General features: G+C 36.5%; 1 protein-coding gene across 5 annotated transcripts in view; it reads right to left on the bottom strand.

Annotated features, from left to right (window-relative positions):
- Nucleotides 1–18,020, bottom strand: part of VPS54 (VPS54 subunit of GARP complex) — a 104,043-nt gene that overhangs the window by 4,075 nt on the left and 81,948 nt on the right. For 4 of the 5 annotated variants that reach the window (XM_037048027.1, XM_037048026.1, XM_037048029.1 and 1 more), the window contains 7 exons: nucleotides 17,039–17,102; nucleotides 11,542–11,647; nucleotides 10,577–10,664; nucleotides 9,906–10,027; nucleotides 9,712–9,792; nucleotides 3,671–3,778; nucleotides 2,054–2,148 (listed from right to left, as the gene is read on the bottom strand). In XM_037048027.1, the coding sequence (XP_036903922.1) occupies nucleotides 2,054–2,148; nucleotides 3,671–3,778; nucleotides 9,712–9,792; nucleotides 9,906–10,027; nucleotides 10,577–10,664; nucleotides 11,542–11,647; nucleotides 17,039–17,102 (664 nt within the window). Of the gene's footprint in view, nucleotides 1–2,053; nucleotides 2,149–3,670; nucleotides 3,779–9,711; nucleotides 9,793–9,905; nucleotides 10,028–10,576; nucleotides 10,665–11,184; nucleotides 11,286–11,541; nucleotides 11,648–17,038; nucleotides 17,103–18,020 lie in introns of those variants that run through there. The other variant, XR_005066767.1, reaches the window with a different exon arrangement.

Raw genomic sequence — 18,020 nt, forward strand, 5'->3', positions numbered from 1 at the left:
TGGGGCAACCCAGTTGCTGGGTTGTGATGCTGTATGTGGGGGCAGGGTCAGAGAGGAATAATGGCGCTTGTTCCACTCTTTCTCGGATTTCAGTCCCCTCTGCCACTTCCCACAAGCAAACTGGGCCCTTCTGGTGCTTGTTCCCCAGGTGGGTGGGCCTGTGTACATTTTAGGACCCTGTGGGTCTCTCCAACAAATTCTCCTGTGAGGCTGGGAGTCTCTACTGGCACCTTTTCAATTGGTGCTTTCAGGCTTTATTTTCTGTCACTGGTGCCCTGGTTTGTGTGGTCTGTCTCACTGCCCGTTTTTGCCTAGTTTATCTGTGGGCGAATGTGTGACCATGGTCAGCCAATCGCATTGCCCGCCTGACTGGGTCTGCTAGTTTCCTCCTGGCACCAGAGTCTGCTAGCCACTGCTTGTGCTCCCAGGACTGCCAACCACTGTTTTTTCCTGCCGGGACCCCTCTCAGCTGGCCTCTGACTCCGTCCGTCTAACTGGTCTGCTTAAATGGTTGTCGGACTTCCGTACAGTTCAATTTTCTGTCTGATCTGGTTGTGTTTTTGTTTCTAAATCTTTGTTGTCCTTAATTTTGGTTGTATAAGGAGGTACAGAGAAAAATCACATTCAGGAGAAAAAGTACAGTGCTAGCGAGGAGGAATAGGGAGCAACTGCTTAATTCCTCATGGGGAAGTAAAAAATGTTGGGAACTGAATAGATGGTGATTGCACAGAAGTGGTGCTTGTGTGAATGTTTAAGTACCGCTGAATTAACTGTAAAAAAGTTCATTCTATGTTATGTGAATTTCACTTTGGAAAAAAAAGTGCATTTTTAGAGTCAATTATTATAGCAACAAAAATTCTTTTAAATAGATAGTGCAATATGTCTTTGGCTAGAGCCTAGGGGTTAATTTTCAAGGAATTCTATCTTTCAAAATATTACCGAAAGACACGAATCAACTTATAAGAATTAATGTCTTTAAAAATATATGACAGTGAAGATCTCTAAGACTGTACTGATCTTCAAATAGCTATATTACCAAAGATGATAACTGGTAATGAGTTAAATTGGATGCTTCAGAACTACTGGTCTGAGAAAAACCAACAACCCAGATTTAGTTTTGCAAATTAAAGTAGAAGGGTGGAGTGGGGGTTAAAAATATTAGCTCCTTTTAAATAGTCTCTTGAAAGACATTTGATGTTCATTATACTAACTCTGAACTCTTCTCAGGCTTTGAAATCTTTGAAAATAATTAATTTAAAAAAAAGAAAAAGAAGAACCAGTTAATAATCAAGAGAGAGAATCAGATTTTTGTGTAAAACTTCTGACTTCAGCCTGGCTGAAAAATTCAGCAGCCTGCAACATCTAAATAGTTTTTTGCATAATCAGTTTAGGGTACTTCTTTTTAAAGGACAAAGCCAACTTCTGACTTCAGAACACATTTTTCATTTGTTCTTATAAATCTGACATTTAAGCCTGAAACTCCTTTAATAGGGAATATTTTATTTCTAAAAATCCATGGAACAGGTGACACACTTAGGAAATCATTGCATTTTGTATAATCTTTACCATATCGTTCAGAGAGTGTAAGTGATATGCCCCAAGTTACAAAGCTAGTAAGTTGCAGAACTTAACCCAAGGTTTTGCATTCTAAGTCCTATGATTTCTCTGTTTTGTAACCCTGTGAAGGAATTAGGCAGATTTTATAAATAAGGCACAGAGGTAAATTGGCTTTTTCATGGTGCCACAGGCACAGAGTGGGACTTTGAGTTCTGTCTGGATAGTGGAAGACTCTACTGGGTAATGTGAGAAGGTACTACTAACCCATACGGCCTCAAAACACATGTAAGGTCAGTTAAATAACCATTTATAAAACATTTTAACATAGATACACATAGATATATATCATCCCCAAAGAGGAGAAAAAAAGCAAAAGCTTTCTGATTTTATAATTTTGGGGCCCCAGAATGACTGTAATGGAAAAGGGCAGCATAATGAATACAATGAATCAAACAATTTGATGGCAGTATTTGGTAAAAATATTTTGAAAACATACCCATTTTGAGGTCCTCCATCATTTATCACATTTAAATGAGATAATTGCTTTTTTAAGTGGAGTTTGTAACTTGCATTAATTCTTAAAAATAACATCTGTAAAAGAAATAAAACTAAGTTTCTTAAAGCTCTACTGAAATAGAAGACATAAGTATCTGCTGTCACCAATATCAAATGAGAAAAATTTTTACATAACCTTCGTTTTGGCATATATTGTACCTTTAAAATGCTCCCTTGAAAGTATTTTATTGCTATTTCAGTATAGTTTTTGTACTTAGTTGGATGAAAGCTCTTTTTCCCCTTTTCAGTATTATTTGGTTTAGTGTTAGACTTATCACTGCTTTTCTGCCCCTTAGAAAGTCCTCTGAGATATGTAAGCAGTATATATCATGACAGGTAACCAGAAATGGAGAATTCTGTAATATATTAACTAGGAACTTGCTAGAGAAAGCAAAAAAGTAGGAATGTCACTGAAGAGTGAAGAGGGAGGTGTATGCTTTCTCTCTCTTTCTCTCTCTCTCCCACCTCTTTCCCCACCCCCTTCCCAAGGCCTATCTTCCTTACATCTCTCTTTTTCCTAAGCCCCAAGGGCCCCTCCTTTTTTTTTTTTTGCCTCTGTAACTTATTTCTCAGCCATTTCTTCTACAGCTCACTTCTACTTCTGCGACTTTCTAAATAAACTTTCTCCCATAAAAAGAAAAGTGAAGAGAACTCTTGTGATACTTCTGTAGAGGAAGACTGTAAGGATGGTGGGTGGACATTTCATAGACGAGAGGTGCTAAAGACTACTCATTTGAATTTTACTGGTTTGCATCTATTATAGATTACTTATCCTGATCTAATAAGTACTGAAGATAAGGCATATTGATTGAGTTACTTTATGTGCTTTTTCATTGTTAACTCTATCACTAATTCCTCCCCTGTCCAATCTGGAATAATCACTATGAGTAACGTAATTTATGTTCATTGATAAATGCCAACTCTGATTTTCAAACTATGGTTTTTTACTGTGTATAATGTGTATTTTTTCCCCAAATTTTTGAGGGAAAAATAAGGATGTACATTATACATGGGTAGCACCTGAAATACCTTATATCTGTTCTTGTGTTTTGTAATTATTTGTTACATAAAATTTCTTGCACCATATGTTCAAGAATAAATGCTAAAATTCCTCTATAATACAAAAAGTATTTAAATATAAACAAATAAATAATTGAATTTAAAAAATTAAAATGAAAGATTTTTCCCCCTGAAAGTTTGGGCCCAAAATGTGGGTACACATTATACACAGGAGCACATTATACATGGCAAATACAATAATAATGTAATGAATGATGGAAGTAGAATCTAGAATCTCTGATGCTCAATGGGAAAATGGAAAATGTGCTTTTTAAAATTGCTGACCATATAACAAAGATATTATTAATCTGACCTGTCAGAGTAAGGAGCACTTTGAAATCAGAAATTTTTATCCATATTCCCTAAGTCAATATAACTGGAAAAAATAATAATCATAATAGAACATGAACTAAGCATAACTGTGCGCAAAGTATGTTAAACACTAATTCTACATGCATATAATATATATAAAAAAGTAGTTTTAAGGACTACTACTCACTTGTATTTGCTCTTCTGGAAGGAGATCAATTATAGCTTCATGCATTTTTGCCATTTGCTTACAAATATTCCTGAAACAGGCAGAAGGAACAGGAGCTTTCACCTCATACTGGCAAGGGAAAATAATGAGAATTATGTTCATGTCCTTTGGATAGCACACTGTCCCCACAGAGAAATATTTTCTGCCCCTACAATTCTGATAAAATGCTCAAGCTCATACTTCAACTGTGATCTGGGCCACTCATGCTAATCTCAAGAACTTTTCATTAAGTATCCCAATCTACTTTGAGAGAGTCAGCATAATCTTATGGCTAAGAACATGGGCTGCCTTCCTTAATACAGCCCATTTGGGTTCCCAGCTCTTCCAGTTCTTAGCTATGTAACATTGGGAAGTTACTTCACTTCTCTGTATCTCAAAGAGCTTGCTGTGAGGATTTAAAAAGATGGCTCATAAGAACACAAAACAGTGCTTGATACAAAGTACTAAAGATGTTAACTACTACTCTGGCTCAATATACAATGATGAATCATTAAAGTAGGCCCTCTAAATCAACAGATTTTTTAAACATGATTTTATGAATGTGTCATCATAATCATATCTGAAATCAATATAACTCTAGCAGAATTAAAATGTTCTTTTTGTGGAGTAGGTAGGCCAATATAGTAGTCATATTTAAGGTTAAGGGAAGACTTTTCCCATAACAATCTATACTGAAAATTTAAATTTAGGTAAGCTCATTTTATTAGTCTTACACCTGGAACAACAACCTGGTAAGACTTAGATAATCATCTTTTGCCCACATTTTAGAATTCATAGCTTAAATTATAACCATTTTTATTTGTAAGACATATTTGGGCTGAATATACTTTAGATGCACTCATCTTATCATTTATTAAAATGATGAGCTCCAATATACTGCTGTAGCAGAATCACGTTGAAGTCACAATGTGACTGGACCAAGACAAGCAAAGTTGTGACCACCCAAGGACTTTTCTCTCTTCAGACTAGAAATATATCAAATATCCCCTTACCTTTTTTTCATTATTAACAACTATAAGACATAACTCACATACTATAAAACTTATCCTCTAACAGTGTACAATTAACTGGCTTTTAGCAAACTCATACAGTTATGACCACTAATTTCTGAACATTTTCATCACCCCAAGAACAAACCTCATAATTAGCAGTCATTCCCTATCGCCACCCACACCCTCTTAGCCCCTGGCAACCACTAATCTCAATAAATGAAATCATACAATATGTGGCTCTTATGACTGGCTTTTCACTTAGCATAAACCTATCAAAGTTCCTTCATGTTGTAGGATGTGTCAGTACTTCATCCTTTTTATGGCTGCATGACATATTCCATTACATAACTATATCACAATTTATCCAATCATCAATTGGTGGGCATTTGGATTATTTCCACTTTCTGGCTATTAGTAATAATGCTATAAACGTGCACAAACAGTTTTTTTGTGTGTGAGGATGAATTTTCTTAGACTGTCTTGAGTACACACCCAGCAGTGAAACTACTGGGTCATAAGGTAACTACGTTTAGCCTTTTCAGAAAATGCCAGAATGTTTTCCTAAGTGCCTGTACCACTTTACAGTCCCACCTAGAAATGTATGAGGGTTCCAACTTCTCCATATTCTCACCAATACTTACTACTGTCTGTCTTTTTTATTTTAGCCATCCTAGTGGGTATGAAGGGGCATCTATCACGGTGACATCCTTTTATCCTAACTAACCCCCTCTACTGAATTGAATAGTATCTCCCCAAAATCTGTATCTACTTGGAACCTCATGAGGCCATAACTGGATTAGAGTGGACCCTAAATCCAGTGACTGGTGTCTTTATAAAAGAAAGAAGAGGAATATTTAGACATAGAGACACACAGATGGAAGACAGCCATGCGAGGACAGAGGTAGAGATTGGAGTGATGCATCTATAAGCCTAGGAATGCCAACAATTGATAGCAAGCACTAGAAGCTAAAAAGAGGTAGGGAAGAATTCTTCACTAGAGCCTTCTTCAGAGGGAGCCTGGCTTAGCAATGCTTTGATTTAAGATTTCTAGCCTCCAGAACTATGAGAGAACCAATTTCTCTTGTTTTAAGCCACTCAATCTGTGGTCATTTGTTGTGGCATCCTAGGAAACTAGAACACTCCCAAAACCTTCCTTAACCCCCTGCTTTCCCTAAAGATACTATTCTTTCCACCTTAACTTCACCATTACTTTTCTTCAGTCAGCTAAACTTGATACAGTACCAGCTTTATTCTCAACCCTTAAAATTTGGCTATTGCCATAATCCAAACCACCTTCCCCCGACTATTAACAATCTTCTGAAATTTCTCTCTGGAAAAAATCACTAGAGATGTCTTAACTTCCAAATGTAAAACTCTTCTAGTTCCCCTTCCTCATTGCTCTGCAGTATTTCACACACTCTCACACTTGAAACACTACCCTTATGTAGCACAATGCTTTCGTGGTTGCTCCTCTCCTAACCTTCCTCTTTTTATTTCCTGCTTCTTCAAAGTTAATCACCACTTCTCTTCCCATCTTTTCTCTCCTATCAATCTCATTCACTCTCAGGACTTCTAACAAATCTCTAGTCATGAAACACCTTATTGAGTTTAAGTCACACATTCTTAGGTGTTCCATTCCAAAGCTAAATTTACCATGACCTTCCCCAAGCCTGCTCTTCTGACCTGTTTCAATTACTATTGCTGGTGTTACAATCCTGTTCACATAGATGGAAATTTGCAACTCAGTTTTTATCCCTCCTTTTCCTTGTTTTGAATGAATCAGTGACTAAATACATTCAAATTAGTTTTCACATTAGTTAGCTCTTTAGGTCAGAGTTTCTCAACCTCTACACTACGGACATTTGAGGCTAGATAACTGTTGTAGGGGCTGCCTGCATATTGCAGGATATTCAGCAACATCCTTGGCCTCTACTCAGTAGTTACCGTATCATCCCACTCCCCATATTGTGACAATCTAAAATGTTCCTAACATTTCTGAATGTCCTTTGGGGGACAAACTTGTTTCAGTTGAGACACCATCCTAGGTGAGGCGTTCAATACATGTCACTTGAAAAAATGTAGTAGCATTTTCAAGAGTACAGGTGTTCTTCAACAAACATTTATTAAAACTATCTGGCACATAGTAAGTTCTGAATAAATATTTTCTTGGATGTGTGCATGTACCAATATGTTTATATATAAGTACATAGGTACGTATGTGTATGGGTATACATATGTATGTATATACTTGAATGAATGGGTCCAATACTCTGCTGGCTGGGGTATACAAAGATTACTCAGAGGAAGTCCATTTGGGGAGCTGTCTAAACGATAGCTGGTGTTCCAGAAAGTGGACATTGCATGACACAAGAACACGGGTGAAGGGCATGTTGGAAGTAGCAGAGATGGCTTCCTGAGAAGCATACCTCGGCTGCTGAGTCTTCAGGAAAAAAATTAAGTAAGAGTGAAATAGACTCATAGACACAGAGAGAACTGGTAGTTGCCAGAGGTGAGAGAGGTTGGGGGACTGGGTGAAAAAGATGAAGGGGATAAGAAGTAAATCGATAGTTACGAAATAGCAATGGGATATAAAGGACTGCATAGGGAATATAGTCAATAATATTGTAATAATTATGAATGGTGCCAGGTGGGTACTGGAAATATCGGGGGGGACACTTTGTAAAGTATATGATTACCTAACCACTATACTGTGCACCTAAAACTAATATAATGTAATACTGAGTGTAAACTGCTATTGAAAAATAAAATTTAAAGTTTTTTTTTAATTAAGTAAAAGTATTCCAAATAGAGTACATACCTCAAATCCATTCTACATACTATCTGATTAATCCTTCTAAAATGTAATCATGTGATTGATTAGTTTAAGAACTTTGGAGTTTTGCTTCTGTTTAAAATTTAAAAAGCTTCAGGAGCATGTTGCTACTACCCTAAGCACAAGAAAAAACTGGAATAATCTCTAAATTATAACTTTTCTTGCTCTGGGTGGGTAGTTCAATTGGTTAGAGTGTCGTCCCAATATGCCAAGGTTGTGGGTTTGATCCCCAGTCAGGACACATACAAGAATCAACCAATGAATGCATAAATAAGAGAAACAATAAATCGCTGTTTCTCTTTCTCTCTCTCTCTCTCCCTCTCACCCGGCCTCCCCACCCAAAAAAGCAATAAAAAAATGATCCCAAGTGAGGAGATAAAAAACAAACAAAAAAACCAGGGTCAAACTTCTAAGCAACCCATCAGGAAAAAAAAAAGTAATTCTGACAGGGAGTGGCAAAGAGACATTTGTTAATAAGAAAAGAATACAACATATTAGGGTAATAGAAATCATCAGTGGGGAATGTGGTAGAGAAAACACTAAGTTACAATTGTCTGGGCACACTTTTGACATTAAAAAAAAAGCCATCAAATATGGGAAGGGGGGCATTTGAAGTTTCTAAAAGACTTAAGAGCCCTGGCTGGCATAGCTGAGTGGATTGAGCATGAGCCTGTGAACCAAAGGGTCGCCAGTCTGATTCCAGTGTAAGGCACATGCCTGGGTTGCAGGCCAGGTCCCAATTAGGGGGCACATGAGAGGCAACCACACACTGATGTTTCTCTCCCTCTCTTTATCCTTCCTTTCCCCTCTAAAAATAAATGAATAAAATCCTTAAAAAAAGACTTAACAGACATAATAACTATATGCAACATGCAGACCATGTAGAATCTTTGACCAAGCAAGTTATTGTGAGAAGAGATCTTGGTAAAATTAATGAGATTCAAATAGAAATAAGTATTAGAAGGAATTATTTTTAATTGTGTTAGGTATGATATGGTAGAGTGATTATGTAAGAAAGTGTCTGTAGTTTTTAGAAATACATAATTAAGTGAAACATTATAAAGCCTCAAATGTATAAAATATTTTAGCACAAAAAGCAAAATTTAAAGTGACTATTAAAGGTGATGAGTATATGCGAAGCTCATTAAATAATCCTTATTTTTCTTTGCCAAAAATTAAATAAATTGAGTTGTCACAGGAAAAAGTCTAGTCACAGACCCAATTCTCATTCAAAAACTCACGATGACCAAAATGACAGTATTACTGGTAGACAGCCTGTATGTGGCACCAGGGAGTCTCCCTGGTCAGCCAAGATGGTGGCAGAAGGAGATTCTTACACTGAGCACATGGAAAGCTAGAAGCACCAGTGGATAGGACCTGAGTGTATAAAAAGCTAACAAGATAACTGGAGAGAGAAAAAGTCCTCCTCACCCTGTTCCAGTACTAAATTGGGGTGGGACCAGGGGAAGGCAGGGACATGCACAACAAAACTCAAAATGCACAAGGGAAGGTGCTGGACCAAAGATGATGTCAGTCTAGCCTGCGGAAAGAAGGGGCTGACTGGGAGATGGACTCACCCTAAGATAGACATCTTAAACTCCTCACTCTGCTTTCTCCCTAAGATACGTGTTGAAAAACTTAAGGAAAGAGTTACTGATAGGGCAAAAGTGACTGGGGTTGATTAAGTGATGTTTTTCTGAAGATACCCTCCCAGTGTAATTGAGAATTCTTTGGAAAACATTGCTTCTTTTAATAACCTACAGGAAATGAGATGCAAACACAAAACAAACACTGAAACTGATTATCTATGAGAGAAACAACAGAGCACCTCAGACTCTGAATTTATAATAGCACATTTTATCAGAAACTATTTACTTTTTCCCTCTATTTTAATCTTTGTTCTCTCAATTCTGTCTCCGGAAGGTTTTCAGAGTAAAACATATTTTTGAAGCAGGTATATATTTGTCAATGCAGCTAACATAAATTACTTCTGTATAGGGTTTCTTTCATCTTTAAAATCATCCCTGGATCCCTTAGGAAATGAGTATCAATTATTTGGGCAATCTGAAAATTTTACTGAGTTTTCTCCCAAAGTCTGATAAATTTGATTTGTTAAACAACTATGAAAAAGTCACAATGCCTTTAAGCAAAGTCGAATAAGTTATATAAATAATTACCTTAGATAACAGCTTGTCAAATAAATTATCCATTATCGCTACAAGCTTAGCTGATATTTCAGCTATGTGGTCATGGTAGTCCTATAATAAGAAATAACATTATATTTTTAAGTCCCTGGAATAGATTTAAAAAACAGTTAACAATTCAGGAATTAAATTTATGAAGCTCCAGTATAAAATATATGAAAAAGTACCTTAGTGATATGATCAAAATGCCTAAGCATGCTATATTGCTTAGACTGCAGTCGGGTTTCAAAATGAGCCCGGATCACAGGAATGTAGTGCACAATTAACTGCAAACAGCGTGAAGCAAGAGCTGAAGATCCAAGTGGTAGATATACCATGGAGAAGCAAAAAAGGATATTAGTTGACTTTAAGTACATATAAAATTAAGTACAAAAACATTAATTAATTATATACAAACCCCAGTTTATTTCATAAATGAAGAATATCGTGGCAGAAAACAACATATCTCAGTTTGTTCAAGAAAATCATTTGGTACTCAATACTGCAATGAATTTACTGATTTTTCAGGCAGACTCAGGTATGAGTATTACTGGCCTGACAGTACAACTGGGTCTCTTCTGACATTCAGATACCTTTCACCCCAAAGTACTTTACACATAACAGAGTTTAACATTTTCCACAGTGGTTCAACTTTCAAATAACATACTTGTTAAATTGGAAATTCCTCACAGCACTTCCCCACAATTTAGTTTTTTAATTATGGTGATACATAAAAGAGTGTAGTAGCATTTGCCACTTTTACAGCCTTTGGTTAGAGCAACAAACATCAGCTATACAAGAAGCATAAATATAGTAACATAATTATAACACCTCAGCACATGAATTAAAGAATCCATACCCAAGTTTTTTGTAGTTATTGTTTTTAGTCCAACAACTTGCAGTGCACCAGCTCCAAGAACTAACTGACAACTTCTTGAATTGAAGTACTAACAAAGGAAGGGAGAAAAAAGCAACAATTTATTAAAAACTATTCTTCATATGCTGGTGATGCGTTAACAGATCTAAAAAATGCATCATCTCTCCTCTCATTCAATGACCAAGTAAATTTTCTAGTAGGAGCAATTAGGATTTATTTATGTAATGACAAAAAAAGGGAGGGGATGCGTGTTCCTTAATGTACTGTCTGGTAGGAAAAAAATTGAGAAATTCTAACAATCAATTGTTCAGAAATTAACCTTCAACTTGCAATTGCAGAACTAGTTCAGTCATTTTCTTCAGTAATTCTTACTGGATAAATCCTATTTTTTAAAAGGGTAACAAAATCTTTCTGGATTAAAATATGACAACGCAGTTTGGGAACATTATAGATTAGATGTTTGAAAAAATGAAAACTTTTCACGTAAACAGTAAAAAATATCTTAATATGAAATGGCTGAATAAAATTATCACCACATTTTTATTTTATATTAATGGTTCTGAAAGAATGATTTAATAAAAATATCTAACCTTAGTGAGATGAATTTTGTAAAGTTCAGTGAATTCCTTCCATGCACATTTGAAACCAGTCCAGGTTTTTTGACCTAAGTGGCCTCAGTCATGTTCAGCACCTAACGAACAATCATCTCCTGTCTCCAACGTCATTAACAACTCTATGGGTGTAATGAGGAATCACTATATGTGGAGTGAGAAGGAAGTAGACACCCTTCTTCCAGGTACATGTGATTTAACCATAATTTAATGTCACAAAATTAATGTTTTAAAGATAACTTAACCTTGAAATGTTTTAGAGTTGGAAGACAAGTCACACCCTAAAGACTTACTTCTTCCAACTATGTTTTCATAACAGAGTAAAATCATACCCACCTTCAATAAATCTGACAGACGAGTAAGCATGTCAGTAGTAACAGATGGGATATTATCCACACACTGGCAATATTCAAGGATAATTCTTATCAACAACAATACAGTTCTATAAGAAAAGAAAGATGATTCAGTAGGCAGTCAAAACAAAAAAATCAAACTGATTTGGCATATAAAAATCAACAATGATCTTGGTAACTGCTAAATTATGTGTTTAACCTAACAGCGCAGCACAGTAGGAACTCACTAGGCTGGGAGTGCAAAATTAAGGAGGCACTCAGTTTCAGGGCCGTGCAATTGCAGGGTCATCACTTCCATGACACTGAGAATGAGTACTTCCTTAAATTTTCTGCTGTGGGCATATCACTCTCTATGTGGCAGACTTACTAAGTAGCCTGGCTAGTACCAGGAGTGCCTGTGGGAGCAGAGGGTAGGGACCTCAGGGGCAGCACCATGTTGCCCCAGTAAACCAAACTAGCAGAGTATGTGATGACAGATTCCCCCATCTCCCGAGCAAGACAGAGGAAGCAGGTGAGGAGAGGCTTTGCACTAAGCATGTGCAAGGCTAGAGAGGGTGATTGGCAAAGGGAAGAGCCCTCCTACTCCTTTTCAGTCCCTGGGTGGAGGTGGGACCAGAGGACACAGCTGTGTGTACCTTAGAAGTCAAGATGGCTGCAGGGGAAGGTGCAGAGAAGGACCTACCAGTCTAGCTTGGGAAGAAGATGAGATTGGTTGGGGTGGGGGACCTTTCCAGGAGCACATGGAAGCTTGGGCTGGAATATATAAACCAAGGAGAAAAGGGAAAGTCTCTCTCTTTGATCCGTATGGCGTACATACTGGCTGGTACTTTGTGGAACCAGCTGGCTCTGGAAGCCACGTGGCCGATGGTGCACATGCAGTCCCCAGGAATGAGCCTAAAGCCGGACTGCAATCATGAACAAGCTAAGCTACCTGGATAGTCACGCTGCAGCCACCTGCAACTGCCAAGGGACTGTATTTCTAAATGGGAGAAGGAACTCTGGGGCGCAGCCTTGGACTGGTCTGGCAAAGGATGGCTGGGTTTCCTCTGGGTTTTCGGGAGGAGATGGGCTTTAAGGCAGGAAGCTGCAACTTTTAAAATTATCACCACATTTTTATTTTATATTAATGGTTCTTGCAACTTTTGATAAAAGACCTTTCTTTTCCCTTTTCTCACCATCCTCTGCCTCTAGAATTTGCCTATGGATGGCAGCAAGCAGCCGACCCCACATTTGTTCAGTAACAGATACAGAAACATGGACAAAAAGGCTACACATTGTTTCTGATTATGTAGTAGATCCTTAATCACAACTATAGAATTAATGAAAAGAATGTAGTCCAGATTTTCTTAGTGAGATCAAAGAGAAAAACTATGACAGCTAAGAACAATGTATCTCCTAAGATGTTTACTGGTAAATCATGTGGATGAAAAAAAAAAGGTTCTATGGAAAGTAATCTCACAGAGTGATCTGATCATAACTGGACAGGTTATGGTGGGTAGTCATGCCCCTAGCACATAACTCTTTAGTAAAAACTTTATTTTTGCCTTAAGCAAGTTCCACTGTTTCTGTGCACCTAGGTTATACACCTGTGAAATAAACTGAACCACCCTCAAAAGGGCACATAATTTTGTTAATTATCCTGTAATCCCATCCCCACCTTGTCTCCTCCCACCTCCTTGTAATCTTCCTTCCCTTACCTCTTTAATTTCAAATGCATTAAAAAACTGCAAAATTGTTATTCTCTGGAGCATTTCAGATCTTACTTCCTCGTATATGTCATCGGTTTGGCTCAAATAAACTGTTACAAAAATTCTCTATAGGTTTGTCCATTTCTTACATTGACAGTTACAAAAAGCTTTCCAAAAATGAAAGTCAACAGCTTACTAGCAGGACATATCAGAAATTGAAAAGAGAACTACTGAGAGATTAAATAAGACTGAAGTCAAAGGGAAAATAGCCATTCATTACAGAACACCTAAATTCAACAAGATGCTTAAAAGTGCACAATCCACAGAAAGTATTTTAGAAAAGTCTATAGGATATCAGGAAGTACATTCAAGAAAGATAGTGTAGCCAGCAGAAAATCCATTTTCTTTAACATGACCCTTTTGGTTGCATGCTCACTTCCTTCATCATTAATTAAACCCTTAGGACATCTTAGTCAGTCTCACTATCAAACTGTCTTAATCCTACAGAGGTCCTGGCTGATCTGAGAGATACAAACCAATTCTTTTCTTAAATACTGTTACATATATTGGGTACATAAGTTCAAGGTCATGACTAACGTTAAGCCATTAACATATAAGCCATCAGTTTGGTTATAACACATGTTTTGTAAGGGTGTGTGATATTCTATAGAAAACTGTAAGTAAGAGATATCTCGAACTCTTAACTTAGTGTTGGTGTAGTTGGCTTTTTTTCCCCATGAACTTCAAACTTAGTGTTGTTTTTTCTTCACTTACTGTTGAAAATGGCTGAAAAAAATATCAACTCAATAATGGCAAGAAATGCTGAAGAACTTCAGCAAATGCAACTTGAGCTGCTTACTGAAATATTTTGCAAGTGTTGTGAAAAGTATTTATGCCTTGAGCATAGCAACAGTGTTTGTGATGACTTACAAATGTTTTGCAAAGCCGACTATTGAAGATTCTGATTAATTAATATTAAAGACTTTTTGGTTGTATTTTTAGCAGTATTCATGTTTCTGTTATTTGAAAAGAAAATTTTTTATTTGTGTTTTTATATTTCTTTAAATTTCTAGATTGTAACTAAACTTTTAAAAATCATGTATTTTATTACATAAATATAACAAATGCAAACTTGCAGTGTTTAAATTTTTTTCTCTGCTTTCAGCTCTATACTAGTAATGAATGTATCTCTCAGATGCATGTAACCTATGCTGTACTTTTTTGACCTTGAACTCCACAGGATTAAGAACAAAGCCTCAGATCTACTGACCATGGAAAAAGAGTTTTAGTCAAGCTAAAGATAACATCTTGACTCCAGCTGCATTTCAGCCCCAGGCCCATGAAAGCAGAACAACTGTACTGGAAACTAGACAGAACAACACCATGGCTGACATCAGGACCTGATACAATGCGCAAATACTCCCTACACTGGCCTTAAGCAATCAGTAGAGCCCAGGGCCTCAGCCTTTAGCCCCATGATTAATTATTTTCTCCCACTATAACCCATCCTCTGAAGCCATGGGGATGCCAGTCTTTTAGTACTAGCTAACCTGTGACTCTGGGCTTGGTGCTGTTTCCTAAACCAGCGATTTTCAACAGATGTGCTACGGCACACTGATATACTGCAAGAATTTTTAAAATATGTAATATCCAACTATTTAGTTGGGGGCACTGACCTCTTTTTCCTTAGATTGTCAAATTAAAAAAAAAAATACAACAGCCAACACGACAGCTATTCAATATCAATGAATCAAAATTATACCTATTTTTGTCAGATCTGCAAAAAATACATTTTTGTTGTGCCACAGAATAAATTTGTGTGTGCCATTAGATTAAAAAGGTTGAAAAATCACTGTCCTAAACTAATAAACCTCTACTTTCTTTGCAGCAAGCCCCTGCTCGAGTATGATTGGGCTTTGATATGAACAGGTGAACACAGGCCCTTTTATAGTCTGGTAACAATAGTGTCTAGCCTTTATACAGATTAATTATCAGACCATACATTACTCTCTACTCATATTCCTAGTGTCTGTTTTGCTGGACAGGAGTCCACTGCTTATCTTTCGTGGTTTTCTCCCAGCAGAATATTCCCCCTTCAGCCAGGGAGTTTAGTTTTTTGCCTAAAGGGCAACCTGTTGATAGCTATATTGATAGCCAGAGGGGATCATTTCCATGGAATGAGATGGATCATTTCCATGATCAAGCATGGAATGAGTAACCAGATAATAGATAGTTGAAGAGAGAGTTCATAATTAGATGGAAGGGATAAGATCACAGGGCTTTGCCCTACCAAAAACAAAAGAATTCTAGAGGAGAAAGAAATTAGATTATAATAGGGTACTTCACAGTTCTGGATAAAACAGGCTGAGAAAAAGCAGTAGTTCTTGACTACTTATTATGTGCCAAGAACAATAAAAATGGTAAGACATGATTTCCCACCTCTGAGGAACTCAGAGTCTAACTAGGGAGATACGTACATAAATAAACAATTCTAACATACTGGGGGAAGTACCATAATAGAGGAATGTAGAGTTACAAGGAGAAAATCATCCATTCTTCCTGGAGGGGGTGGGTATTTCAGAAAAACTTATACAGTGACAAGAAACAAAACTGAAGAGTGAAAAAAAATTGGTCTAGATATTGGGAACTAGTTCTAATTTTGGCTTTATTTGGGTCATTTTAAATTAACCATTTAACCTTTTAAACTTCAATTCTCTTAAGCGTTAAGGAAACAGTTATTCTTGAAATATCTATTTTACAAAATAGTTGTAGAGATCAAATGAGATCATATATAGGAACATACTTAAACTGTGACGTGCTGTTAAAAAATAGGAAGATATTATTTTAGTGACTCATTTTATAAAAAGGGCTAAAATACTAGACAAACAACACTGGGATTTATATTTATCTTAGTTAACTTAAATTTGAAATATTATTATTGGTAAAAGAGTAAATGATCTAGTAAAAATGATGATAATCGAAATAACTACCAACAATTATCAGCTGCTTATTAGATGCTAAAAACTGTGCTAAAAGCTTTGCATGAATCACCTGTTTAATTTCGCAGTAATTTTTAGTACAGTACTAGTTTCCATATTTTGTTTTACAGATAAGGGAACTGAGACACACTGAGTAACTTGCCCAAGGTCACAAAGTGTAACAGAGACTTTGGAATTCAAACTTAAGCAGTCTGACTCCTGTCCACAGAACTGTTATGTTATATACTACACACTAAAAAAGCTGTGGGGAAAAAAAGAGTTTGTGACACTAATAACATGGAGACACTATACCACCACCCTTGTATCAGGTACCACTAGATTTCTTGTTACATGAGAAAAATCAACTATCCTTTTCTTTGTTAAGCCAGTGCAATCACTAATGGATACAGACTACAAAATATAGAAAGTAAAAATGGATCCACAAAATCCTTTAAATTCTTTGGAGGATTTTATTTACTTATTTATTTATTTTTTAAAGATTTTATTTATTTATCTTTAGAGGGGAAGGGAAGGAGAGAGGAAGAGAAATATCAATGTATGGTTGACTCTCGTGTGTCCCCTACTGGGAACTGACCTGCAACCCAGGTATGTGCCCTGACTGGGAATCGAACTGCGATCCTCTGGTTCACAGGCCCATGCTCAATCCACCAAGCTCCACCAGCCAGGGCTCATCCTAATTCTTTGGAGGATTTTAAATTGTTAATCCAAAATTTCTAATTCACATCAAGGGGCAACTAGTAGACCCATGTTTTAAATAACTGACTCAACTAATAAAGAAAAATGGGTCACTCACCCAACAACAGCATACTGTTGGCCCTCAACAATGAGAACTTCAGCTGGTTTCCTTTCTTCTGTAGCTAAGGAATAAAGCAAATAAACAAGAAAAACATAGATACAAGATGAAATAAAATATGGAAGAAAAATTTAAACTAGGAAAAAAACCTGAATGATAGTTCCTGTTTTTGGCCTGAAACTGTCTCATTTCTGAAAATGAATATCTACTTCTTAGGAAGCAATCTGGCACAAAGTAGAGTCTGAAATCATTGACATTTCGATTTGAGTTCTAGAACTGCCAATTATTGGATAGCATGACCTTGGTTGGGCATATTAATTAATTTACTTGAGTCTCAATATTTATATCAATTAAATATAGATAACAGTATCTGTCTTTCAGGTTTGTTGTTAATGATAGAGATAACGATTATAAACTGTCTATCCCCTAGGTCTAGCAGATGGTAAAAGATCAGTAAGTAGTATAGCAAAAAAAAATGTTATCAGTTTTAAAAGGTAGAAGTAACATTTCAGGTGGTTGTCTTTTCTTTATTATAATTCTGAAAATGCAATTTAATTCCTATATTCAACAGAGAGAATATACTTAATTTTTAAGATTTTAATCCAGAAGTTACTTTATTTTCATAATATGATATTTCTTATTATAAAACAAGATTCATCATGTTGAGGTAAAAAAAAAAAGGTAGTCTGAAATTTTTGTCCTGAATCAGCCAAATTAGTTAGATTACCATGGGCAAGTCATCATGCTTTCCTCAACTTCAAGCACTGTTTGAGCTCAAAGATGTTTCTAAATAAAAAAAGGGGGGGGGGAGGGCTATGTATAAGTGCAGTGACAGAAAGTAACCTCATAGTGTTATCTGATCATAAAATTCAAACTGGGCAGGTCATGGTGGGTAGTCACACCTCAGGCCTCTAACTTTCTTAGTAAAAGGTTATCTTTGCCTTAAGCAAAACCTATCCATTGTTCTGCATCTAGGTTAACA

Source organism: Sturnira hondurensis, unplaced genomic scaffold (genome assembly GCF_014824575.4).
Source record: "Sturnira hondurensis isolate 20B ecotype Veracruz unplaced genomic scaffold, ASM1482457v3 Scaffold0006413, whole genome shotgun sequence".
Lineage (NCBI taxonomy): Eukaryota > Metazoa > Chordata > Mammalia > Chiroptera > Phyllostomidae > Sturnira > Sturnira hondurensis.